This window comes from Bufo gargarizans, chromosome 4, assembly GCF_014858855.1.
Source record: "Bufo gargarizans isolate SCDJY-AF-19 chromosome 4, ASM1485885v1, whole genome shotgun sequence".
Lineage (NCBI taxonomy): Eukaryota > Metazoa > Chordata > Amphibia > Anura > Bufonidae > Bufo > Bufo gargarizans.
Window position 1 is genome coordinate 512,386,226 of NC_058083.1, and position 26,939 is coordinate 512,413,164.

At 43.6% G+C, this 26,939-nt stretch overlaps 1 protein-coding gene across 1 annotated transcript; it reads right to left on the reverse strand.

Annotated features, from left to right (window-relative positions):
• Positions 1 to 2,649: 2,649 nt before the first annotated feature.
• HHIPL2 (HHIP like 2) lies at positions 2,650 to 26,406 on the reverse strand. Its single transcript, XM_044291291.1, has 9 exons — positions 26,080 to 26,406; positions 20,538 to 21,187; positions 20,158 to 20,301; positions 18,509 to 18,840; positions 17,687 to 17,813; positions 17,113 to 17,258; positions 15,592 to 15,673; positions 8,163 to 8,245; positions 2,650 to 3,773 (listed from the first exon to the last, which is right to left on the reverse strand). The coding sequence occupies exons 1-9, from the start codon at positions 26,404 to 26,406 to the stop codon at positions 2,650 to 2,652; spliced, it is 3,015 nt and encodes a 1,004-aa protein (XP_044147226.1).
• Between the last annotated feature and the right edge of the window lie 533 nt (positions 26,407 to 26,939).

Consider the following 26,939-nt stretch of genomic DNA (forward strand, 5'->3'; position numbering starts at 1 on the left):
TTTACAAATACTACATTAAAAAAATACAGAAAAAAAATAAAATGATAAAATAGTGAACTAACTTGAAGCACCCTAAAAGGGGTTGTCCTGCAGTACCCCAGACCTATGGATATCTGCAATTGTTTTATGTAATATGGTATTTATATTTTATAATGTTATGTACATCAGAAATAATAAGGTATGGCTGGTATTAGTAGTGGGACTTACCATCCCATTCCTCCCCTCTTGGTAGGAGTGGGTTTTGCGACTGTGGCAACATGTCACATGTCACAGTGCGACACCATAGACTATGATTACAATAAATGTTGCTCGACATTGGTCCATCAAATGTTGCTAGCTTTATACATTTATATCTTTTTACACCTCCTGTGAACAGCTATTGGTACAGGAGGGAGGTCTTATCAGTGATTGAAAGCATTGTGTGCATAAGTGTTGTAGAAAGGCGCAAGGGTCCGTCACCGAGGTTCCTGGTCCCTGCAGGGGAGTCCTCTCCTGCATAACGGAAACAGGACGGATCCGTTATGCAGCCCATAGACTTCTATTATGACGGAAGGAATAACGGAATGCCTCTAAAGGCATTCCGTTATGCATTCTACGTCATAGAATTGCGTTATGGTCCCTGGTAACGGAATCCATAACGCAATTCTGCTTCTACCACCAAACGAAGTGTAATCAAATTTTATAGCATGAAATTCGCTCATCCCTACACAGTGGTTTTGCCTCCTCTGTGCCCTCTCCACACGGATTAGAATATATAATGGCCGCCTCTGTATTATTAGTATATATAATAGCCCCCTCTGTATTATTAGTATATATAATAGTCCCCCCTGTATTCTTATAATATATAATGGCCCCCTATGTATTATTATAATATATAATAGCCCCCTATGTATTATTATAATATATAATAGCCCCCTATGTATTATTATAATATATAATGGCCCCTCTGTAATATTAGTATATATGAGTGTGCCTCAACTCTGATCCTCCTATCTGTCTGGCTCTACCACAGTATTGGGAGGCAGCAGGATAACAGTGTTGAGGTGCAAGGAGGGGAGGATGATAGTAAAGTGAGGAATCTAAAAATGCTTTCTGTGAAACTGTAGAGGCGCAGCTGAAAGAAGGTGTCATGGCGGTCTTATCTCCGAATGAAGACGTTGAGGAAAGTCTACATCACTGGATGGATGAGGTATGTGGTGCGGTATTATACTGTATATTTCGTAGCAATGTATGTTATGTCCATCCACATATCTGTTTCACGGTAGGGTTTGGGGTGGATAAAGAATTTGGCCCACCCTGCTGCATCCTGGCCCCAGACTTCAGGTCACACTGTGCGTGTTCTGAATTCTGGGGCCTCACACCCATCTACTACATTATCTGTACTCAGAGAGTTATCACTGAGTTATCTGTGGTGTTACATAGGACTGCAGGTGACATTTACTACATTATCTGTAAAAAGGGGCGAGTCCACAGGTTTGGATGGGGGGGGGGGCGCATACATGGCTTGCCCCGGGTGCTGGAAACCCACGCTATGCCACTGAGAGCCAGTTTTCATGTGTCAGCAGCAGTTTCTGTTTGACACCTTGCTATTTAGTATAGCTGTATAGCTGATCCGGGACTGCTCTTACTGGGAGTAGTCAAAGTGCTGGGTGGGTGACTACTCCCCACGTTCCAGGCCGAGTCTTGATTGGCCTATAAAAAACCCAGCTGGCAGTGTCAGCTGGGTGTGATTACCTCTCTCTGACAGAGGAGCTCTGGCATTCGCTGGATTGTAATCTGAGCCGTGTGCTAGGCTGGAGGCTGAGTTTAGGAGGTCTGCTCTGTCCTGAGTAATGCCGATCGGGTGTGAACTAACACCTAGGATAACAGGTGACTGTGTTGCTGTATGAACTGTCTAGGTGTGAACGAACACCAAAACTGCAAATGAACTGTCATACTGTTTTGTTGCCATAAGTGTGAATAAAACACTGAAGTTTTTTGAATGACAAACTGGTCTTTGCCTCTATACTGCGTCCGCTTGTCCTGTCTACCAGAGCGAATCCCCACAGTGTACATAGAGAGATAGCTGTCAGTCACTGATAACCCCTCCCTCGTGTACCGATAGCTTTTCACCGGAGGTGTAAAAAGCAAAGATATAAATGTGTAAATTACAAATTTTACTGAATCTTTTCCCACAAAACTCTATATCAATCCGCTCAACTTGTCCTGCTCTATAACATGGTATTTTCAGATTGCAATGCATTTTCTGGTGACAGGTCCTCTTTAACTGCATGAAAATGAGGAACTAGCTTAGGGGGTGACATGGGTATCCAATCGACCTGCATCCAACATCTTATTAAGATGGAAATCATAGCAAAAGAAAATCCTGTAAATCTATCATCTTACATGAGTTCTACGTTGTGTTTTTTACACGTAGACAGAGTTTGGACACACATACATCGGCGCTCATTTGCATCAGCCTGAGTACATAGGACAATGGAAATGCAATCACAGGTAGATGTGCTGCTGACAATCATTCTTCATCCTGATGAAATGCCCATCAGCTGACAACCAAGCATTTGTTTGTTCATCGGCTGCTCAATTATACAGGCCAAATAATGGGAATGGGTGGTCCTATGAACCCTTGTCCTCATAACTGCCCTAAAGGCCCTAAGTTTCCAAATTGCTTGGTGCTGAAGATATCTCCATGGTTTGAGGTGGTGTTGGTCTTGTAATGTTTTCGTTTTGGTTTTTAATTTTCTCCTTTTGTCCATTTGTATCTTTATTATTTTCTACCACTTGAGATGCAGTTGTTTTTGAGATTGTATCTTTGGTTTCTGGAATTTTTGAAGGCTTTTCTTTATATGAGGTCTTGGTGGGTGAAGACTTTTTTAAACCAGGCAAAGTGGTATGTTCTGTTATCGAGTATTGGTTGACTGTAGTTTTGGTAGGTCTTGTATCTTCAACGTGTGGAGGTTTAGTCAACAGATCCTCAGTTGGCCTAATCTTTGTGATTGGTTCCATTGCATCCGTTTTTGTATCTGCATTTCTTTTATTTGATTTCTTTCTTGAGGAAAATGCCAGGTTGCTTTCATCTGAAGATGGGACAATAGGCTTATTTATTGGTTTTGTTTTCTTTTTGCTTTGGCTTTTGGTATTGTCCTGTGAAAATATTTCACCTTTGTCTTGAAGTTGAACTTTAGATTTTTTGGGTTTTGAATTGTAATGTTTTGAGTTCTTATCTTTTAGTTTAAGCTTTGGACTCTTAGTAGGCTTAGTAGGCTTCACTTTCTTAGGGGTCTTTGTGGATAAAGGTTTTTTGACATCCCACTTTGGAGACTGCTGCTTAACTTTGTCTATAATGGACTTTGTGTGCTCTAAAGATGGAGGATTAATCACCATTGTTTTTTTGGCTGGAGATATTTTCTTGATCACATCCTTAGAAGGTTTCTTTGCTTGTGGGTTAGGTGAAGGCTTTTTAGCAGCCTTACTTGTTTTTTCACTCTTTGTTAATGTTGTTTTAACTTTGGAAGCTTTTGTAGGCTTCTTTAATCTGCCACTGATGGATGGTGTGTGGGTAGTAGTCACAGACAACCTTTTTGTTTCTTCGGTCAGTTCCATCTCTGTAGGACTCTTTGTTACCTTAGTCGGTGAAGGTTGAGTCGTTTTGGGTATTTTTGTGGTGGTGCCCTTAGCAGGAGGTTTGGTGGTAGTCTTCTCTAGTTTTGGCATTATTTTAACAGGTTTCTTGATTGCCGGTTTCATTTGTTCACTGAGTATTTCAAGAACAGTCCCTGGAGAATAATAAAAGGTCAGTATAACATGGCTATAATACAGCAAATATCTGCATGGGCTAGTGGAGAGCAATCCTGCTGTCGAATTTCAGTATGTGATCAGTTGACATAGGGAGTCATTGAAGGACCTCTACCTGGGCTTGCTGTACTAAGTGGGCTTGTGAATAAGTGGCTTTTAAAGAACCGGAGTTTAAGACAAGGAGCAAGAAACTAAGGTTTGATAGATTTTCCTTGTGTATTGTTGACTTGATTCTAGCTAGTCCTCCAACTACAGCTGACAGGGTCTAATTCTAAATCATAATTACTGTTTTCCAACTTTACTGTTCACCCCCATATAAACATGTGCTCCATGGACAATGCTACTAAGTGTGTGAATACATTTGCACTAGATACAATCATGTTGCATATTCGGAAGCCCAGATCTTGGATCTAAATAAGCAGCTTGAAACACTTAGGGGATTGCAGACCTGGAGAGAGGCTTAGACCTCACTGTGCAGGCACTGGCTGGGGTCAGTGAAATGGAGATGGGAGAAGGAGGGCAAGATCAGGACTATCAGGTCAGTAGTTGGGTTAATGTAGGAAGAAGGGGTAGCAGGGAAAGTGTCAGGGAGGCTAGTCCTGAGCTGGAACGCCTATTAAATATGCCTGTTTGGCTGATATTAGGGATGAAAGCCCAGGGCCAGCCACACTGCAGCAGGGCGTTTCTCCTAGCAACCAGTAGGATGCACCCTGCAGGAAGGATGGGAAAAGGAGTGCAGCAAAGGTTAGACAGATGCTGGTGGTAGGAGGCTCCATTATTAGGAGGACAGACAGGGTCATCTGTCACAGAGACCGTGAATGCTGAACAGTGTATTGTCTTCCGGGTACTCGGATTGACAGATTGCTGAGTGGGGCTAGGTAAGACCCGGCGGTCATGGTACACATTTACACCATTGGTTTGGGTTCATGGAGAACTGGGCCGACTTCTCTGTCGGTTACAGGCTCTACAGTAGGGATGGGCTGCACCTTAATGGGAAGGGTAAAAATGCCTGGGGGAAAAAATGGTTAGACGGCTGGAGGAGCTTTTAAACTGGGATCTGGGGGAGGGTGCGGGGTCATACTAATAAGGGGGTAGATAGTGTAGATAGAGAGTGGGATATAAAAGGGGACAGTGGGGATTTAGTGAGGGCTGGGGTTAGCGAGGAAAGAAGGGAGAAGACTGGGCATAACTATACACTGATGAAAAATAGAACTGCTGGTAACAAGAACCTGTTACATACAAACATCAACCAAGGTAACCAAAAAAATCCCATATATTCACTTTACAGGTAATAGTAATTTAAAATGTATTTTCATAAATGCCAGAAGTCTAGCTAGCAAAATGGGGGAGCTGGAGGCTATGGTGCTAGAAGAACACATAGATGTAGTTGGTGTGGCTGAGACATGGTTGGATTCTTCACATGACTGGGCTGTAAATATTAACGGTTTTACACTATTTAGGAAAGACAGGGTCAATAGAAAAGGCGGTGGCGTGTGCCTGTATGTGAGGAGTGAAGTGTGAAAGAGACAATTGTGGGTGAGGATGGTGAGGATATGGAAACCTTATGGGTGGAAGTTCAAAGGGATAAAAACACTGAAAAAATAATACTTGGTTTAATCTATAGACCCCACTAACATCACAGAAGAGATAGAAACGCTACTGTATAACGAAATAGAGCGGGCGGCACAGGCTGGTACAGTGGTCATAATGGGAGATTTTAACTTCCCAGACATTGACTGGGGTCATGGTTCTGCCTCAACCGCAAAGGGGAGAAGATTCCTCAACTTGCTGCAGGACCACTTTATGGGCCAGTTTGTAGAAGCTCCGACTGGGGGTGATGCTCTGTTGGATCTGGTAATTTCTAATGATGCAGAGCTTGTTGGAAATATTACTGTTCGAGAAACACTGGGTAATAGTGACCACAATATAATATATTCCCCCTAAACTATAAGAAGCAAACTCTGTCGGGCAGAGCAAAGACACTGAATTTTAAAGAGGCTAGTTTCCCTGGGTATATGGCAGCATTTCAGGGCATAGACTGGGAGCAGCTACTGTCACATAATAATACTGAGGATAAATGGGAGAGCTTTAAAGGGAATCTATCATCACCTTTATGCTACCCATACTAATGGCAGAATAAAGTAGAGACAGGTGAGTTGATTTCAGCGGTCTGTCATTTATAAGTTAAAAGTAAGTGGTTGCCGAGAACCAACATCACAATAATTGTAGACTGGGCCTGGAAAAGAGTCATGGATATTCATGATCTCCTGCTCTCCTGCCCACCTGCTGATGATTGACCGGCTTCTACCTAGTTTTCTCCCCATCTCTCTAGGAGACAACTGTAGATTAGGAATAACCAGGACTCTTCTCATGTAGATCTGACTCTTTTCAAGCCCTGGGCTGTAATAATTAGGCTACATTCAACCGTCAGTATTTTCCTATATCCCGATTTTCGGTCCGTTTTTTGCGGATCCGTTGTTCCTGAAAATGTTTCCGTATGTCATCCGTTTTTTGCGGATCCGCAAAAACGGAAACATGTATAAATTTCAATAATCAAATAAAGTTGTTTGGAATTCATTGAAAAAAATTTAAAAAATAAAAATAAAAATAAATTTGTTATGTGTTTCCAGGAACGGAATCCGCAAAAAAACGGATGACATACGGAATGACATCCGAATGTCTTCCGTTTTTTGCGGATCCATTGACTTTGCATTGTACCAGGATCCGATTTTTGCGGAACATAATAGGACATGTTTTATATTTAAACGGACATGCGGAACGGAACAACGGAAACGGACAGCACACATTGTGCTGTCCGATTTTTTCCAGGACCCATTGAAAATGAATGGGTCCAGATCTGGTCCTGATCTGTTCCGCAAAAAACGGAACAGATCAGGAAAGAAAAAACGGACGTGTGAATGGACCCTTATGATGCTGGTTCTCGGCGACCACTTACTTTTAGCTCATGAGTGACACACCGCTGAAATTGCAGCATTTATGTCACTATTTTATGCCGCCCCCTGAGTGAGGTCAGCGAAAAGTTAATGACAGGTTCACTTTAAATCCACATTGAGTAATTTCACTAAAGAATGTATTCCTTTAGGTAACAAGTATAAACGGCTAAAATTAAACCCCCCATGGCTTACTGTAAAAAGGGCAATAAAAGACAAAAAAAAAGGGAATTAAAAAAATACTAATATGAGGGGTAAGCTGTAGCTTTTGAAGATTACAAAGGGCTTAATAAAATCTAGCAAAAATACTAAACAAACAGCAGGTAGCAAAAGAGAGCAAAACAAATCCCCAAAAATTCTTTAAATATATAAATGCTAAAAAACCAAGGTCCGAGCAGGTAGGTCCCTAAATAACGGTAAATATAAACGGTAAACGGTCTGCCATGTAAATCTCGTGCCTGCGCCGTCCTGTAACCAACATAAAACCAGCTCCAGTGATTGTAGATAAAATAGTATATAACATATAAAACTAAATATATTTCAAATATACATGTACAGATATATAAACGGAATAAACCTAAAAATACACCTTTTTATGGTTCCATCTTACTGGTTAGGTAAGATCAAATAAAAAACAATTTACAGCTATAACAAAGTATCCCTAATCATCAGATTGTGTCCATTCACCTTAGTTCAAGTTAATTTGTTCATATTGGGCTACAGGTAATTGTCCCGTTATCTGTAAGGCTACTTTCACATTGGCGGAAGCCTTCTCCGGCAGGCTGTTCACCCGCCGGATCTGTGCTGCCACTAGTGCACGTGTGCCGCCGGAGGTCCGCTCCGGCCCTATTGACTATAATGGGGGCACCTATATTGAGAACGGAGCCCCGAAAGTGAAGGAGAGCGCACTGCGCATGCGCAGCCGCTCTCCATTCATTTCTATGGGGCCGCCGAAAATAGCCGAGCTATTGCCGTCTGGCCCATAGAAATGAATGGGAGTATGGGCCACGCATGCGCGGCACGCTCCCATTCACTTCTATGGGAGAGGCGGGGATTAGCGATTGGTGGTGGACGGACCACGGGAAATCTAGGGTCCTCCAGCCACAGCGCTCCCCGCTCCGTTCTCAATATAGGTGCGGGTCACAGAGGTGGGACTCGCACCTATCAGACAATGGGGGCATATCCTAGCGATATGCCCGCATTGTCTAAGATGGGAATACCCCTTTAAGACAAAAAATTTATTCCTTGACTTCTATTCGCACTATTTTCTTTCTTTAGGTTTGATAATTTGTCAGACGTTCCTGGTCACGCCTCTTAGCTAATATGGCGCGTGCCAAAATGTGCGAATTTTTTACACCAAAAAAGTGTTGTAAAGCTGTTAATAAGAGACTACAACTCTCATGAATTCAATATACTTACGTTCACGTGGGACAAAAGGAACGACTTTACTTGTCGTCTTCACTGGCACAGGTTTGTAGGTACATTTCCCAGGGGGCGCTCTCCTAAAAAACACAGGCAGAATGACCAGAACAGTTTCGAATGTTCCCACCATCGTTACGCGGCGAGGCCCTCAGGACGGCCATAATGTTCGCGTGTACTTCTCAACAACGGGAAATGATTTGAAAGCATCTGTATTTCCATGGAAATGAATTTTTTACAGAACAGCAGGGAAATTATTGGAGCAGGTGAAACACATTAACTCTATCTAAGCTATGTCCTCTAATCAGCAGACCCCACGGCAAACAAGAAGAGATGAAGTTTTGTTCACATGGTGTCTGGCCCATAAAAAAGGAATCTGTTTAATGGCCCAAACATGATGTGAACAGAACCTTGGGCCTCATGCCACAGCAGTACAGTGTGCACCGAGCCTGTAGGGTGACACCGAGCATCCCCACAGCAATGCAAGACGGAGGTATTCTCTCCTAGAAGCTGAAAATATCACCGTAATATGGCATCTCATGTAGCTCAATGCAATCTTTTTATGGAGGCATATGGAGGTGTACGGGGCAATAGTTTTCCAGAAGTGCTGCACTATCGCGGTGTCCCAGAGGACTACTGCAAAGTGTTAATTACTGCTAAAAGGGTTAGTTTAATGTTACCGAGTTAAATTAATGCGGTCTTTAATGCGGTACTAATGAAGCACTCCCATTATGGAAGCGCTTCATTAGTACAGGAGGACCAGGAAGCGGTGAAAGATCTGTACTCACCGCTTTCTGGTCCTTGGCTTGGCTATCGGCTGTGCAGGGCTGCGCACAGCGTGAGGTCGCTCTGTGATCTCACACTGTGCGCCGCGATATACAGCCGACAGCAGGATGAAGAGGATCGCGATGGTGACCAGGAGCAGGAGAGGTAAGTGTTTTTTTTGCCCTGGGGGCTGACATAAGGGCTGATGGCTCATATATGGCTGATGGCTGACATGGGGGGCTGGGGGCTGATGGCTTACATAAGGGGCTAAAGGCTGACATAAGGGGCTAATGGCTGACATGGTGGGCTGGGGGCTGATGGCTGACATAAGGGGCTTATGGCTCACATAAGGGGCTAATGGCTGACATGGTGGGCTGGGGGCTGATGGCTGACATAAGGGGCTGATGGCTGACATAAGGGGCTTATGGCTGACATAGGGGGCTGATGGCTGACATAAGGGGCTAATGGCTGACATGGGGGCTGATAGGTGGCTACAGGTTGGGGGGTTGATCTGAGGCATTGGGGTCTTATCTGAGGTCTGTGTCACGGCGGACAGGACATCAGATACACAGAAAAATAAACAAACAAGTATCTAGGCAAGAAGCTGGGCATCAGGGTCACCTCCTGACACTTCCCTACCAGCTCTCCCTATACTGCTATGCCCACATTCAGACCCTTAAGGTGGGAATAACGTGTCCTCGTGCCTGGGCTGCAAATACCCTAAAATCCCTAAGATGGTGAAGGGGAATAGAGCCAGCCTGCTCCCTCAGAACCTGGAGGGTACTGGCATCTCTCTAACAGCCTAGACAGCAAACAACAAGAAAACAATAACCAACTTATCTTTTCTGAGCAGGAAAAGCCAATCCTTCCTTCCTTACTTCCACAGAGCCAGAGAGACGCTATAACCCGCACAGAACACTGGGAGTGGGTGTAATTTAAACCAACAACCCCACCCAGTGCACCTGAAGGGAGGCGGATCTAGCTCGACTCCAAAACAAAACAAAAGACTAGACACGTGCTGCTAATCTGGCAGACCTCCGCACGTAGCCTGAGAAGGGCATGACAGTCTGATTAACATTGGGGGTTTGACTGCTGGTCTGACCTGAGGTGTAATGAAAAATATTTTTTCTTATTGTTCTACTCTAAAACCTAGGTGCGTCTTTAGGGCGAAAAATACTGTACAGTGCAGCAGAGACCAGGTGCAGCAGAGACCCTAGTCAGTTTATATAGTCGTTATATAGTGTTATATATTTTAATATGCACCTTGTGTTTTGTTATGCGCGTGAATCAGTGAGCGCCGACTAGCACCCCTAAGCCCCGGCCTAGAACCCCCAACCCCCTGCATTGTCTTGCATGAAACTGGTCCTTGGTGCAAAAAAGGTTGGGGACCACTGGCTTAAATTACCTCTTAGTATTAGAGATAAGGGTTATTAGATGACCGGCAAAAAGAGAAAGTACCAGTCACTCAGCTAGAAAGACAGTTAACCCTTTGTGACAGAATGGCTCAATATTTTTAATAGAGGCCAGTTGAAAATATGATTTTTAGACAAAAATGAGTAAAATGCAATCATAAACAAAAACTGCCTCCGGAGTTGTACATAGCCTTTCATTCTGGCCCTATTCTTCTATAGTTCAACTTCACTGATCTCCAGGGAGCAACAGCCTGAAGGCGTACACCATGACACAGCACTTCATCTGGGCCACTACTACTCCTATCCTCTACACCGGCCCTCAGTGGGTCACTGCACGCAAATGATAACAGTCTCTAAAGATACTCAATGGTCATACACCGAGTAGGGTCACAGTTTTCAAGACGATAACTCCACTTTTAGGCAGAAGTCTTATTCGTAATAGGGTTAATGGGGAGGTTTATCAAACTTTTGTAAAGTAAAACGGCTTAGTTGCCCAGTCTCCGGCTGAGGCTTTTTATTAATGGCGGTCGGATGAATGAGCAGTTATCTAAAGTGTGAGCCTTGTATACGAACAACCCTTCCTACACAGCTTGTCTTTTTGGATTTTTCCTCTTAACACTTTTCATAGGGGCTGCTGTGCTTTCCTGGTACTGCCGCCCCTTCTTTCCAGTGATCATGGGGCTGCAAAGGACATAACAATGGGTCAACCAGGGCTTGACCCCCTCTTCTCAACGGCCCCATCACATCTAGTTCTATAGTCCCATAATTATCTTGAGGCATGGGCGTAGCTATAGGGGGTTCAGAGGTAGCAATCGCTACTGGGCCCAGGAGGCTGAGGGGACCCAAAGACCCTTTTGGTGCATAAGAAGACACCAGTATTATAGACAGTGCATGCTGGTCAACACTCTCTGGCTGGAGGGAAGGGGTTAGGTCAAGAATTTAGCCCGGGGGTGGAGGTTTCAAATTTTGCCTCAGGCAGTATAAAGGCTATGTGCTTCCCTGCCCCTGGCCACAAAGCACTGAGGGAAGAGGGGCCCAAACTGAACTCTTGCACCAGGGCCCATGAGCCTTTAGCTACTCCCCTGTCTTCAGGGTAGCTATAGGGGATATAGAAGGGGCTCCTTTGCCACATGAGAAGACGCCAGTATTATAAATTGCATATGGTATTGTAGGTCGGGTTCCTGCTATAGATTTTGCATTAGGGTGCAGGAGCCTTCAGGTTACGACTCTGCCTTTGACCCCTTTACCTATTTAGAAAACCCCTCAGGACCACGTAAGCACCAACAGCTGCAGGAATCATGGAAGGGCTCATAAAAGCACAATACGTGGTATATACCTTCCAATGTCTTGAAAATCAATCATTCTTCTAGTTTATATGAGCTGGCGGGAGACACAATCTGCTTACTGATTTATGGTTTAAAAATTCGACGTAGACTCTGGTTTTATACCACTTTCAGATTATGGGGCACCGCAGTTTAAAGGGGTTTTCCAATTGAATGCCAATAAGGCTTAAAAGGGTATTCCGGTAACCCAGTCACTGAAATAACTGACTGTTGGAGGTCGAACTACTAGGACCCCCACAATCTCCAGGCAGGGCTCCCAAACCTCATTACTCATGGAATGACAGGTCAAGCGTGCGCCCTGCCGCCCCATTCATTCTCTATGGGATCACCACAGTTAGCGGAGTATATCATCCAGATATTACGTGCAGACCCATAGTAAATGAAAGGAGCAACAGGGTGAATGCTCAATGAGCGCTGGACCCCTGTTTTTTGAAACGGGGAAAACTTTTAGTTACCGGATTACTCCTTTAAAAGTTCTGCCACTTTCTAATATTATGTTATGTTTCAATTCTTCACCCTTTTCACTTGTGGATTTTGACCCAGATTTGACCCAGACCTCACCTTTTGAAAATCTGCAAAAAAAATGTAATGCTGTGGATTTCAAAGGCGTAAATTAATCAAAACCGGTGCAAAGTAAAACTGGCTTTTTGCCACCGCACATCCATTTCCGCACCATGTACATGAGATTTTCAAAACCTCATCTACTTCTACTGTTACTGTATAACACTGTGGATTTTCTGCATGCAAATCCATGCAGGAAATGGCGTGCAGTGCGCACTTTGTGCATATACCCTAACGGTATATGAAAACAATGCGTATTAAGTGAATTTTTTTTTCAAGCAGATTTTCGTACAGAAAATCCACAGCGTCAAACAGTACCATCTAAGGAAGTGGGATTTTCCACATCTTGCGCACACAGTGTTTTTTCAGTGCAGAAAATTACATTTGATGCAGATTTTTAAATCCACAGCAGGTCAATTGTTTGCGCAGATTATCATTTCAAATTTCACACTTTGCAAAGCAAAGGTTGAGATCTGTTACCATCTGCAGCCTGTGCTGTCAACGCATAAGTCGCGGTAAACCTAACACTCACCTAGGGACAACCGCTTTAAGAAGGCACCTGGCCCCCCATCACGAGCCTAGTGGGAGAAACACCGTCAGAACCCACAAACCAGTCTTGCCTCTTCTCCTTCCCCTTTCTCCTCCCATTTGTCCTCCACCTTCCACCGTGCCGTTGTCACGTTCATCTGGCACAAGGCAGGCTTCCGTGGCCCAAATGTTCGAGCGTAAAAAGTTGATGACACTGGATAACCCTCTTGCCCAACGGCTAACCGCTGGCTTGTCGGAACTGCTAGCCCGCCAGCTACTGCCATATAAACTGGTGGACTTGGATGCCTTTAGAAAATTTGTGGCCATTGGCACACCGCAATGGAAAGTCCCCTGAAGGAAATATTTCTCCCAGAAAGGCATCCCAGAGCTATATGGCCACGTTCAGTGGCAAGTGAATATGTCTCTCGCACACAGTGTCGGTGCCAAGATACATCTGACTACAGACACGTGGTCTAGCAAACACGGTCAGGGAAGGTACATAACTTTTACTGCCCGATGGGTGAACCATCTGACAGCCGTCAAGCATGTAACCCGTGGCTCCCGTCTGGATTTGGTGTTACTGCCATGGATTGCATGCGGGCTTGCCTCTTCTTCTCCTCCTCCTACTCCATCCTCCGTCTCCTCCTCGGCTGACTCCTCCTTTTTCACTGCTACCGCCTCTTCTGCTGCGCCCCGCATTTTAGATCTTACACGGCCATGGTTTGCCTTGCTGATGTTCAGTGGCGACACCACCTGCCCGTCAGATGTCTGATTTGTGACAGCCTGACGCGCTGGAACTCCACCTTGTATATGCTTGATAGGCTGCTCCAACAGCAACGTGCCGTTAACGACTACCTGTACGAACTCTGCAGCAGGACAGGTTCTGGGGAGCTTGGTTTCTTTTCACTTTGATGAGATCACCAAACTGGTCAGTCGCAGCCAGGGCGCCATCAGTGACATCGTACCTTACGCCTTCTTTCTGGAGCGTGCATTGCATCATGTCATTGATCAAGCTGTCGAGGAGCAGGAGCTGGAAGATGAGGAAGTCACAATGCTGAATTAATTCCCTGGGGGGGCTACTCCATCTGAGACAAGTCAGCAGGAGTCTGAAGAGGAGGAGGGTGCCTGGGGGGAGGAGGAGCATGAAGAGCAGGCTTTGAGGGGGGACTTTAAGCTTTTCGGGGATCCCTGGTGTTGTCCATGGCTGGAGGGAGGAGACAGAGGACAACATTCTGCTGGGCGATGAGCAGGACCCAGGGCGCTCCACCGCTTCCAATTTAGTGCAAATGGGGGCCTTCATGCTCCAGTGTTTTAAGAGGGACCCCCGTATAAAAAGCATAAAGGGCAAGAACTAGTACTGGGTGGCAACGTACTTAGACCCCCGATACAAACACAATGGTGGAGGACATGTTACCAGCATCACAGAGGTCTGGCAGAATGCAGCATTTCCAGGCCTTGCTGCGAGAGATGCTGCATTCTGCTGTTGCAGGCGCTGGCAGAGGAATTTCCACCCACAGCAAAACAGGTGCAGGTACCAATCCTACCGCACCTGCAAGGTGAATGCCTAATTTATGGGTCCTGTACTGGCCTACAGTTAAATTTTTAGCCAGTGACCGCCTAATGTACCTCCAGCTACATCATCACAAGTTCTTTTCTGTCAAGTAAATGCCTAATTTTTGGGGCCTGTACTCCCGTGGCCTAAAATAAAAATTTTCTAGGCTCCAGCAGGGCATATTTTTGAGAGTTTCCTTTAAGACGCATAAAAATGTCCCCTGATTAAAATACATATTGTTTGTGGGAATTTTTGCCAATGATCCCCCCACGGACGTCATCCGTACTTTTTGCGGAAACATTTTGTGCGGACCGCAAAACACATACGGTCGTGTGCATGAGGCCTAAGGCTGAGTTCACACTTCAGTTATCTGGCCAGTTATTTTCAGTTTTATTTTATTGTGAGCCAAAACCAGGTGCTGGTCACAAACACAGAACAGGTGCAGACCTTTCTATTACACCTTATGTCTGTGGAGGCTTCACTACTGGTTTTGGCTCACAATAACTTAGGGCTCATGAACACGACCGCAAACAGCGAGTTCGCAATATACGGGCACCGCCCGTATGCACACCGTATCACGGATGTGGACCAATTCACTTCCAGGAGATATGGTGCAGAACGGAGGCATGGATCAGTAGCCCACAGAAGCACTACGGAGTGCTTCCTTGGGTTTTCTTTCTGTGCCTCCATACACTACTTTTTTGCAGTGTGGACCGTCAGATGTGGATCACCGACCCAGTTCAAGTGAATTGGTCCTTGTCCAAAGACGGCGGCCACGCAGTCGATGTCGGTGCAATGTGGACCAGTTTGCAGTCCGCAGCACAGTCTAGGCCGGCACACGGTCATGTGCAGGAGCCCTAAAGGTCCATTCACACGTACACAAATGGGTCCGCATCCGTTCCACAATTTTGCGGAACGGGTGTGGACCCATTCATTTTCTATGGGTACAGAAAAGATGCGGACAGCACACAGTGTGCTGTCCTTATCCGCATTTCCGTGCCGCGGCCCCGAACTTCCGGGCTTCGGCCCAGAACTTCGGGGCCGCGGCTCTGCAAAAAATAGAACATGTCCTATTTTTGTCCGCAATTGCGAAAAAGAATAGGCAGTTCTATGTGGGGGTGCCGGCCGGGTGTATTGCGGATCTGCAATTTGCGTATCCGCAATACATTACGGATGTGTGAATGGACCCTAATAGTGAAGAAAAACAGGAAAAAAACTAATTATAAAAAATATCTATAAATCAAAACACAAAAGTAATATGTACAAACCTAGATGGATCTACAAGTCGATATACAGTTCCATATGGGGATAGAGAGGTCGGGTCCGAGGTAGAGAGAAAATACAGCTCCCCTGTTAAAATGAGAGAAAATGTAAAAAAATTTTTTTTTTTTTCATTTTATTTAATGTAATGTTTTAGATTACAGATTTTTAATGATTTTTATATATTTTACAATTTAAAGGAGTTCTCCGGAAATAAACCATTGACGGCCTATCTTTTGGATGGGTCCATGTTTGATAGCAGAAGACTGACCTCCAGCTCCCCACCAGTCAGCAAAATAAAGGGGTCACAGTGCAGTTCGGCCAAAGCATCTTGAATGGGACGAGGTGGAGTGCCAAACACAGTAACCAATATTGTTCGGCCTCTGTGCAGGTGTAAACATGAAGGCCTCTTCATTGTGCTGAATGGAAGGTAGCCAATCCTTTAACCGTGAGCAAACCATAGCTGGGAACTCCTCTCCATGCAGCCCATACAGGTGAGGATGCTGCCTCCGTGTTAGGCACCCTCGCTTTTACACCTATTTTTGGAGAACAAATTATAAAATGTGGCCCCGTACATTTACGGTCATGTACTGGCTGGTTTTATAAAATGACAAACTGGGCATTTGCCCAGAGCTCTCACTTCTTTAAGCACACAAGCATTGGACCCCCTGGGATCAACCTAAAAAAGAAGCATGTAAACTTCACTGTCCTAGACCACCAGGGACTCTATGATTAAAGGGCATCCATCTGTCAGCCTATTTGTACCTATGACACTGGCTGACCTGTTACATGTGCACTTGGCAGCTGAAGGCATCTGTGTTTGTCCCATGTTCATATGTGATTGTTTTAATATATGCAAATTAGCCTCTAGGAGCAATGGGGGCGTTGCCGTTACACCTAGAGGCTCTGATCTCTCTGCAACTGCTGCACTCTCTCTGCACTGTGATTGACAGGACCAGGCAGGTCTGGTTCTGTTAATCAAGGTGCAGAGGGTGGGGCAGTTGCAGAGAGAGCAGAGCTTCTAGGTGTAACGGCAACGCCCCCATTGCTCCTAGAGGCTAATTTGCAAGTATTTAAATTAAAGTTTTCTCAGCAATGCGGGCACACATGAACATGGGACTGACACAGATGCCTTCAGCTGCCAAGAGCACATGTAACAGGTCAGCCAGTGTTATAGGTACAAAACTGCTGACAGATGCCTGTTAACCCCTTTACTGTCCTAGACCACCAGGGACCTCTTTAGGCATTAAATCACAGCGTTATGTGGGCATTACATGATATTAATACTAGATGCTATATGAACATATTTAGACATCGTATTCCCGTATTGGTTAGGGACTGAATGGCAGTATTATTCGGCAATGTATGGCAGAATATGTCTATTAAGACTTGGGTTAATAGTGCACAAGTATTATATATGTGTAGTTTCAGTCTAAAAATGGCCTTGGGGGCGGGAGGGGACGACGACTTTATTTTATTTGCTGTCCTGAGTATCATTGTCTATAACAATCAGCCCTGTGTGGAATTACCAGCTTCATCCTCTGCAAAGGAGATAATGAAGTTGGTGTAGGTGTTGATGAGCTTTGGGAAGGCGCAGACGGTTGAGTCTCCCATACAGATATCCTGCTTGGTCCATTGTTTAGTTGTCTCATCCTCATGAAGAGCCATCAGCCGTCTACAGGGAGAATACAAGACGGAAACTCAGAACCTGATGCACATTCACTACAATACTGACAGCAATATCCCCTCATAGAAATCTATAGCCATACATTTACCCATCTATTGCAAATCTATCGATTTATGTGTCTGTCTCATATCTATCTAATACCCATCTACTGTCAAAAATCTATCTCATATCTATCCATGCAATATATCATATCTATTTACTTCAGTTTTTGTCACTTGTGTCTGTGTACAGTAGATCAATATAAAAAGATAATTAATAGATAGATAGACATGAGGTAGATAGATAGATATGAAATAGATAGACAGATAGATAGCTAGACAGACAGATAGATAGATAGATAGATAAGGGATAATATATATTAAATAGATAGATAATAGATAGATTTTTTTAGCTTTTACATGTTCATCTATACCTACCCATTCATGAAGTCCCCAAAGATGTACAGGCCATTTAGATTTGGATATTCACAACCTCGATAGACATAACCACCGGTGACCGATTTACCAACATTGTGCCCATAAGCAAAAATTGGTAGAACATCATCTGGAAATCATTGTAAATTTAATTAATTATTTAAAAACAAAAAGCACACATAAAGTTTCAAAATGCAGGCCACCAGCAGATAATGTAGAGTGCCAAACATACTGGGCTCTTGTGAGCGCTCAAAATATGGAAATGTGCATTTTATCTAGATATTCCGTTAGCATTCCTATTGCAAAAACATAGTTGGGTTGTAGTAATGACTCTTGTAACCATTATCTCCCCACTCTCTTGGGGACACATCACAGCTGAGAGCAGTGAATGGCTGCAGTAGTGCTAGTGACAACGAACAGGATATCACACTTCTGATCCTCAGGAGACCAAAAGCGGAAGAGGTGGGGGAGCCCTGGTGCTGGAATGAAGTTCTGGTGAATAGGTAAGTGCCTTTCCTTCTTTAGGCACAGCAGATTAGAGGCCATAACAACAATTGCAATGGAGGCCAGACAACCCCTTGTAAACAATATAACTCTCTATACAGCTTAATTGGTGTTTGAACGGCCTAGAGGTAAAGGACTAAATTGTATATTCAACCCTACAACCTTTAACTTTATAAATGGGAGCCAACCAAATATAAGGATTGGAATATCTGTTTTTGGACATCTACACTTCAGAATGTCCCATAGTCAAAAAATCTTAATAATCAAGCTTGATAGAGTCCTGTGGAAATTGGATGATCTGAATACATCATAAGGACTCACGTAAAGAAGAGTTGAGGCAAAGCATTATGTCGAAACATTCAAAACCCTCCTTGGCCCTCCAGCCATAGTTTCCACCTTTAATAATGATATCAACTTCTTCATAACGGCTTTGGCCAACATCACCACAGAAGATCCTCCCTCTTCCTTTCCCAGTCACTGGGTCTCCTTGGTCAACAGAACATCTCCACATATTTCTTGCTCCATAGGCGTAGACCTCCGGAGCAGCATAACGCTCTGAAACAAATGGATTATCTGGTGGGATTCCGTAGGGTTTTCCAGCTACTCTTTCACCATCTACATCTATCCGGAGAACTTTACCCAACAAGGCGCTTCTGGAAACAGAAAGCTGAGTTAACACTTAATAAGGTACAGAGGTTTCAGTAATGGCATAGAGGCCACCTCATCTCTGGGACCCAGATCCCACTTGGAGCCCTGTTCAAACCATACATAGGAATGGTGGCCAAGCATGCAAGTGGCCCTTTCCGCTGAAGTCTATGAGTGTTTAGAAGATTGCTAAACCAAATATTTCCCTTAGACTTCAAAAGAGAGACACACACAAGTGGTCAACTGTTCTCTGCTGAATAGAATCACCAAATGATCAGGGAGGGTGGGTGATGGAATCCCTCTTGGTTCCCAAGGTTATGGAAGTCCCATGTGTCATCATATAATCTGACCCTGGGTATAGGAGTTGGAATAAAAACGAGTCAAAGAAGGAGAAGTGATTGATGATTGTGGAAGAAACTTTTTGAAGAATCTCTTTCTAGAGGATTACAACTTGTTTTATATGTTGTTACAATGAGTATGAGGGGGATAAAAGAGCAACAACGAACATGAATACCCTATTGTGGAACCAAAAGGTGTTGTCCTCTTTACCCATCCATGAAAGAAAAGCTATGGACTCTCTCATTGCCTTAGAGTAAGGCCTCATGCACACGTCCGTTCCGTTTTTTGCGGTCAGCAAAAAACGAAAGCCGCCTGTGTGCCTTCCGCAATTTGCGGAACGGAACGGGCGGCCCAATGTAGAAATGCCTATTCTTGTCCGCAAAATGGACAAGAATAGGACGTTATATTTTTTTTGTGGGGCCACGGAACGAAGCAACGGATGCTGTCCACATCTTTTGCGGCCCCATTTAAGTGAAAGGGTCCGCATCAGAGCCGCAAAAACTGCGGCTCGGATGCGGACCAAAACAACGGTCGCGTGCATGAGGCCTAAGACACACAAGGCTAAGAAATGTTCAAATTTAACAAAACACAATCCAAGCCCATGGGAAAAACTATTCCAAGAATTCTTTATATATTCCTTAATATTTTATCTACACAAGTATGCAGATTGCGCTCTGGATTCCTCAACATCAATGGAAATACTCTATGCTAGTGGATCATTTTGTAATGTTCATTAAAACTAGAGCAAAATAGAAATACCAGGGTCATAAACTCTCCAAAGTCTTTTAAATCTTGAGCTTCAGCAAAAGATGTAATGCAATTTTGGAAGCCTCCATATGCTTATCAGATATTGTTTATATTGATTTATTTGGCTCTTTGGAACACACATCACTGGACCAGCAAGACTTCTGAACCACTGAGTGCTACTCCAAAGAAACCATATTACACCGTCTAAATACATAGCAGAAAGAATGCGTGTCTCTTACTTGTTTTGTCCATTTCCAAATTCTCCATGTGGATCTCCAAGCTCCCCTCCATCTCCTGTGAATATGTACAGATATCCATCCACACCAAAAAGTATTTGCCCTCCATTGTGGTTTCTGAAAGGTTCCACAATCTCCAAAATAATTCTGTAGACATCATGAAAAATTGAACAAAAATTTAGAAGGGCAGCTTTACTGAGGAACATCACATGTCTTAAGTTCTTTATTCAAAATGACTATGACATAAAGATTATTATATATCTTAAAGGGGCTACACACTTTTGAGTCGGAGTTGTAACCCTCAGAAGGAAAAAAAACCTTTAATACTGATCAGAGGTGATTTGAATGGACCGTTATCAAATGTACAGTGCAGCTCTGTTTACCTTTCAGAGTTTCGATCCGCCCTATTTATATCATAGTAGAACACTTGGAATTCACTTATTCGGATTTTCTCCACATAGTCGTCATCAATTATAGAATAGTAAACATAAAATTTCCCATTCCTCCTGTGTTTTGGATGGAATGCCATTCCAAGTAATCCCCGCTCATCTCCATGCCATGGACTTGATACCACGCTGTCTTGCAGGTATAGGAAAGGTTCTTCTAATCGTTCACCATTGGGTAAGTAGACCCAAACTATACCAACTTGTTCTGCCACAAACATTCTATGAGTACCGTCATTAGCATGAACCATCAACACTGGGTTCCTCAACCCATTGGCCACCTCCACTAGGCACATTTTGAGGCAGCCTTCTTGGTCTTCAACAATGGCCCCAAGTTTCTTATTCAGGGCCATATTTTGTAGCACATCTGGAAAACAATAGTCTGGATCTGGTAGTTCGAGAAGATGACAAAACTGATCTCGGTCTTTTGTGGACTCCAATATGTCCTTGTTGTCCGTCATCAGTGAGATGATGCTACGGCAGTTAAAGTAGAAGTCTGAGCAATATGGAAAGCAGAGGCCTGGAAGAGCCATCAGTGGCGTCCGGGGGTCTTCAGCATCATATAAATGGGCAGCATAAGGAGAGCATTCCTGGAAGAAAATCAAATGTAAGTCTGATCAACAACCTATATATAGTACTGAAGGAAAGTCAACAGTCTTTTCATTCTCTTCGATTTTCAAACTTTTCCTTCAAATCTTTAAGTCTTAACCGTAACTTGCAGATGTGGGTTTTGCATAAATTTCATCCAGTTTACGAAGAAGCATAGATATATCTAGTGCTGAGTGAAGCGAGCTTCGGAGGCTTCATCCGAAGTCACTTCATTCAAAACTTCAGAATAATACAAAAGTAATTTTTGCTGCAATCGGTGACTTCTCCCTGCTCACACCAGGTCTAAAAGAGTGGGTGTGGCATGGGCAAGGAATGGGACAGGCCAGTTGGCCCGTCTCATTTAGGCCCCTTTCACACGGACGCGAATTCCGCGCTGGTGCAATGCGTGACGTCAACGCATTGCACGCGCACTGAATCCGGACCCATTCACTTCAATGGGGCTGTGCAGATGAGCAGTGATTTTCACGCATCACTTGTGCTTTGCGTGAAAATCGCAGCATGTTTAATATTCTGCAGTTTTCACACAACGCAGGCCCTATAGAAATGAATGGGGATGCGTGAAGATCGCAAGCATGGTTGCTAGGAGATGATGTTAGTAAATTGATTAAAGTCAATTTACTGTATTATTTTCCCTTATAACATGGTTATAAGGGAAAATAATAGCATTCTTAATACAGAATGCTTACTAAATGTGGCATGTGGGGTTAAAAAATTTAAATAATTAACTCACCTCATCTACTTGTTTGCGCAGCCGGCATCTTCTTTTTTCTTCTTCTTTCAGGACGTGCCAAAGGACCTTTGATGATGTAATCGGTCTCACCATGTGGTGAGCGCGGTGACGTCAGCGCAGGTCCTGCTGAATGAAAGATAGAAGATCCTTCTATCTTCATTCAGCAGGACCTGCGCTGACATGACCGCGCTCACCACATGGTGAGACCGATTACGTCATCAAAGGTCCTTTGGCAGGTCCTCAAAAAAGAAGAAAGAAGAAGATGCCGGCTGCGCGAACAAGTGGATCAGGTGAGATATTTTTTTTATTTTTTTTAACCCCTCATGCCACATTTTACTAAGCATTCTGTATTAAGAATGCTATTATTTTCCCTTATAACCATTTTATAAGGGAAAATAATAAAATCTACAGAACACCAAACCCGAACTTCAGTGAAGAAGTCCGGGTTCGGGTCTGGGTACCACAATCATTTTTTTCTCACGCGCGCGTGCAAAACACATTGCACTCGCCCAGAAAAAAAATTGCAACGCAATCGCAGTCAAAACTGACTGAAATTGCGTACGCACTTGCACGATTTTCCCTGATCGCAGACGCAATGCATACAGACCTAATCCGGACACACTCGTCTGCAAGTATGTAAAGGCCCGCGCCTCTTTATAATTTCGGCGTATCCACCCCCATTAATAAATAACCCCCTTAGTCTTTAATGCAAGCTACTGCTTTTGAACCATATTAGCTCTCATGTCTAATACTTCTTTTGGTCATAGAGAGCCTAGAGTGACCCTCTCACCCTTGTCTGTCCATTCTAGCTATAGGCTCCAATCGAGAATTAAGGGGTACAAAAGGCTCCCCTGTTACACACAATTGCAAATCATCCATGGAAGCCAGGAGCATGTTTTTTTCTGAATATTCCCTGCAGATACAGAGACATACAAATACTATGCAAGGACAATCTTATATACTGCACACACAGATATAGACTGTAGACGTACATATATGCCATAATTCGGAAATAGACTGTAAACCCCACATTCTGGTAAAGTACGGGGGCATCAGGGATGAAAACGAATAGTAGTGGGTTTCTAAGGTGATTTAAAGGGAACCTGTCACCAGTTCTTTGGTGTCCTAACTAAGGGCAACATAAATCCAGTCAGGTCCATAAATATTGGGACCTCAACAGAATTCTAACATTTTTGGCTCTATACACCACCACAATGGATTTGGAATGAAACGAACAAGATGTGCTTTACCTACAGACTGTCAGCTTTAATTTGAGGGTATTTACATCCAAATCAGGTGAACGGTGTAGGAATTGCAACAGTTTGCATATGTGCCTCCCACTTGTTAAGGGACCAAAAGTAATGGGACAGAATAATAATCATAAATCAAACTTTCACTTTTTAATACTTGGTTGCAAATCCTTTGCAGTTAATTACAGCCTGAAGTCTGGAACGCATAGACATCACCAGACGCTGGGTTTCATCCCTGGTGATGCTCTGCCAGGCCTCTACTGCAACTGTCTTCAGTTCCTGCTTGTTCTTGGGGCATTTTCTCTTCAGTTTTGTCTTTAGCAAGTGAAATGCATGCTCAACCGGATTCAGGTCCGGTGATTGACTTGGTCATTGCATAACATTCCACTTCTTTCCCTTAAAAAACTCTTTGGTTGCTTTTGCTGTATGCTTTGGGTCACTTCAGAATTCATCCTCCTGCTTTCGTCTGCAGTCAAATCATCAATACATACAAGAAAACCAGTTCCATTGGCAGCCATACATGCCCACGCCATGACACTACCACCACCATGCTTCACTGAGGAGGTGGCATGCTTAGGATCATGAGCAGTTCCTTTCCTTCTCCATACTCTTCTCTTCCCATCACTCTGGTACAAGTTGATCTTGGTCCTATTTGTCCAGGATGTTGTTCCAGAACTGTGAAGGCTTTATTAGATGTCGTTTGGCAAACTCTAATCTGGCCTTCCTGTTTTTGAGGCTCACCAATGGTTTACATCTTATGGTGAACCCTCTGTATTCACTCTGGTGAAGTCTTCTCTTGATTGTTGACTTTGACACACATACACCTACCTCCTGCAGAGTGTTCTTGATCTGGCAAACTGTTGTGAAGGGTGTTTTCTTCACCAGGGAAAGAATTATTCGGTCATCCACCACAGCTGTTTTCCATGGTCTTCCGGGTCTTTTGGTGTTGCTGAGCTCACCGGTGCGTTCCTTCTTTTTAAGAATGTTCCAAACAGTTGCTTTGGCCACGTCTAATGTTTTTGCTATCTCTCTGATGGAGTTGTTGTGTTTTTTCAGCCTAATGATGGCTTGCTTCACTGATAGTGACAGCTCTTTGGATCTCATCTTGAGAGTTGACAGCAACAGATTCCAAATGCAAATTGCACATTTGAAATGAACTCTGGACCTTTTATCTGCTCATTGTAATTGGGATAATGAGGGAATAACACACACCTGGCCATGGAACAGCTGAGAAGCCAATTGTCCCATTACTTTTGGTTCCTTAACAAGTGGGAGGCTCATATGCAAACTGTTATAATTCCTACACCGTTCACCTGATTTGGATGTAAATACCCTCAAATTAAAGCTGACAGTCTGCAGTTAAAGCACATCTTGTCTGTTTCATTTTTAATTCATTGTGGTGGTGTATAGAGCCAAAATTTTTACAATTGCGTCAATGTCCCAATATTTATGGACCTGACTGTAAGTGACTGATTCTCTTAGCAAAATGCTGGGTCACTTTCTTAAATTGACCCAGTCAATCTGCCAACATCTGGTATTGAAAAGTTCAAGCTGATAATGATGAGTCATGAATATTTATGAGCTCCTGACTCTCCCCGCCTACCTGCTGCTGATTGACAGTTTTTTTCCATATGAATCAGCAGCAGGTGGGCAGGGGAGTGGCTATAGCTCTGAATTAAATAAACGCTGGACTCAATGACATCAATCTGGACTCAAATCAGCTCATTAGTATGTGGCATCTTTGTGTGTATATTATGAGGTAACCATCTGTCACACCAGTAAGTGAATACATCTAAGGTACTTTTTAGTTGTTAATGATTGTATATAATTAGTTAGATTATAATGAAATATCCACATGACAGGTTCCCTTTAAAGGGCATCTGTCAGCAGTTTTGTACCTATGACACTGGCTGACCTTAGCAGCTGAAGGCATCTGTGTTGGTCCCATGTTCATATGTGCCCGCATTGCTGAGAAAAATTATGTTTTAATATATGCAAATGAGCCTCTAGGAGCAACATTGGTGTTGCCGCTACATCTAGGGGCCCTGCTCTCTCTGCAACTGCTGAGCTCTCTGCACTTTGATTGACAGGGCCAGGCAGTGATCAGGACGTGACAGTTGCAGAAACAGCAGAGGCTCATTTGCATATATTAAGACTTTATTTTTCTTAGCCATGCAGACACATATGAACATGGGACCAACGCAGATGCCTTCAGTTACCAAGTGCACATGTAACAGGTCAGCCAGTGTCATAGGTACAAATCTGCTGACAGATGCCTTTATGTTTGCTTTACTTGAAATGCATGAGCTCTAGGTTTTATGAATGTTATACGAGGGTTCCAGTGCAGCTGTTATACGTCCATCTGAATGACACCCGATTCCAAGTTAATTCACTGGTGGCCGATAACATGTCTCCAAGGAAAACCAAGCTGATATGCGTTAGGCTTTATTCTTGGGTTTTGAAAACCATATCACAGTATCACAAAAAAAATACATTTTGGAGGGAAAAAAAACATTCAAAAAATGTGGCACTATGCCAGGGAAATGTTTTCTACCGTACTATAGAAAAAGCTTAATTAAAACCAGTTTGCTTAATTCGCCTAAAAATGAGGGCTGGAATTTGATTGGTTGCTTTAGGTACCTTCTCCACTTTTTATTTTGCTATTTTTTTGGAATCTTTCCCCAAACGACACAAATACAAAAAAAGTCTACTGGGGTCAAATGGGGTTTTGTAGCAGAGCTAAGTTTGTCACACTTGTGAGGCACAGTTCTTAAAACTGGAGTAGAGGGACAAAAATAGCAAACATTGTCAACTTTGCTCCGAGTGTAATGATGGCCTCACTACCAGCTACAATGCCACCTAATCAGCATAAACAACATACATAACCGATTACCTGGCACAAAATGTCCTTGACGTATCCCCCGCACAGCTCTTGCTCCTTATAATCGTAGTGGTCCATGATGGACCAGTATCTCTCGGCTATGATGTTGTCCTTCTCTTGGTTGCAGCATCCAAATTCTTCATACTGGGAGCAAAATTCCAAGTGCATGGCGGGCTTGAAAGGGGGTCCAAAGTCCAAGCATTGGGGATGAGCAAAGACACCTGTCCGAAATATGAAGGAGAAGATGGGGGTAATGAGGAACAGTCTGAGGACTGCATCTTCCTTCCAGCCTACAAACATCAACCTGGACCATCTTGAGGCTGGAATCAATGTAGTCATCTCGACCAGGATGAGATGCTGATATGCTGCACCCGAGTGTGTGTTCAGATATATCCCAGCCCCATACACTCCCCACCCCTACATCTTTTATTACCTTTTTATTTCTCTGTGCCCGGCCCCTTCCTAACTCCAAGTGAACATCCACCACCTCCTTTGGTCAAGTCATCATACCCCTTGAAGTTCCTTCAGATTTAACCCTAATAAAGTTTCAAAATGAAGCAATTCCGACAAACCTTCACCATCAGCTTCTCCTCCCCGGGAAGCAGAGAATTGTGAAACTCAGTCCTTGCAGACCCTTCAGATTTCTCTATATGGGACAAACTTCTACAAATTAGCAGCTTCAGCGCACTGTAAACATATGTTTTTGTTTACTGCTTTGACGAGACCCTTTTAGTTTATGTAAGTTGTATAAGCGTAGAGGGAGATCTGAAACAAGTGGATGTCCTAGAGGTGAGCTTATTTTCTAGGAATTATTTTGTAGAGTAACACACTGTGCTTGGAGTGTTTTTGCATTTTATCTTTACAGTTTTTTT

Bases quoted from the DNA above. Each gene is read 5' to 3' on its own strand.
- HHIPL2 (XM_044291291.1), bottom strand. From the start codon at position 26,406: ATGACTACATTGATTCCAGCCTCAAGATGGTCCAGGTTGATGTTTGTA. The intron at 20,302-20,537 runs GTAAACAGAGCT...TGATGTCTACAG, and splicing joins GCGGATCGAAACTCTGAAAG to AATTATTTTGGAGATTGTGG. The intron at 3,774-8,162 runs GTAAGTATATTG...ATTATTCTCCAG, and splicing joins TCCTTTTGTCCCACGTGAAC to GGACTGTTCTTGAAATACTC.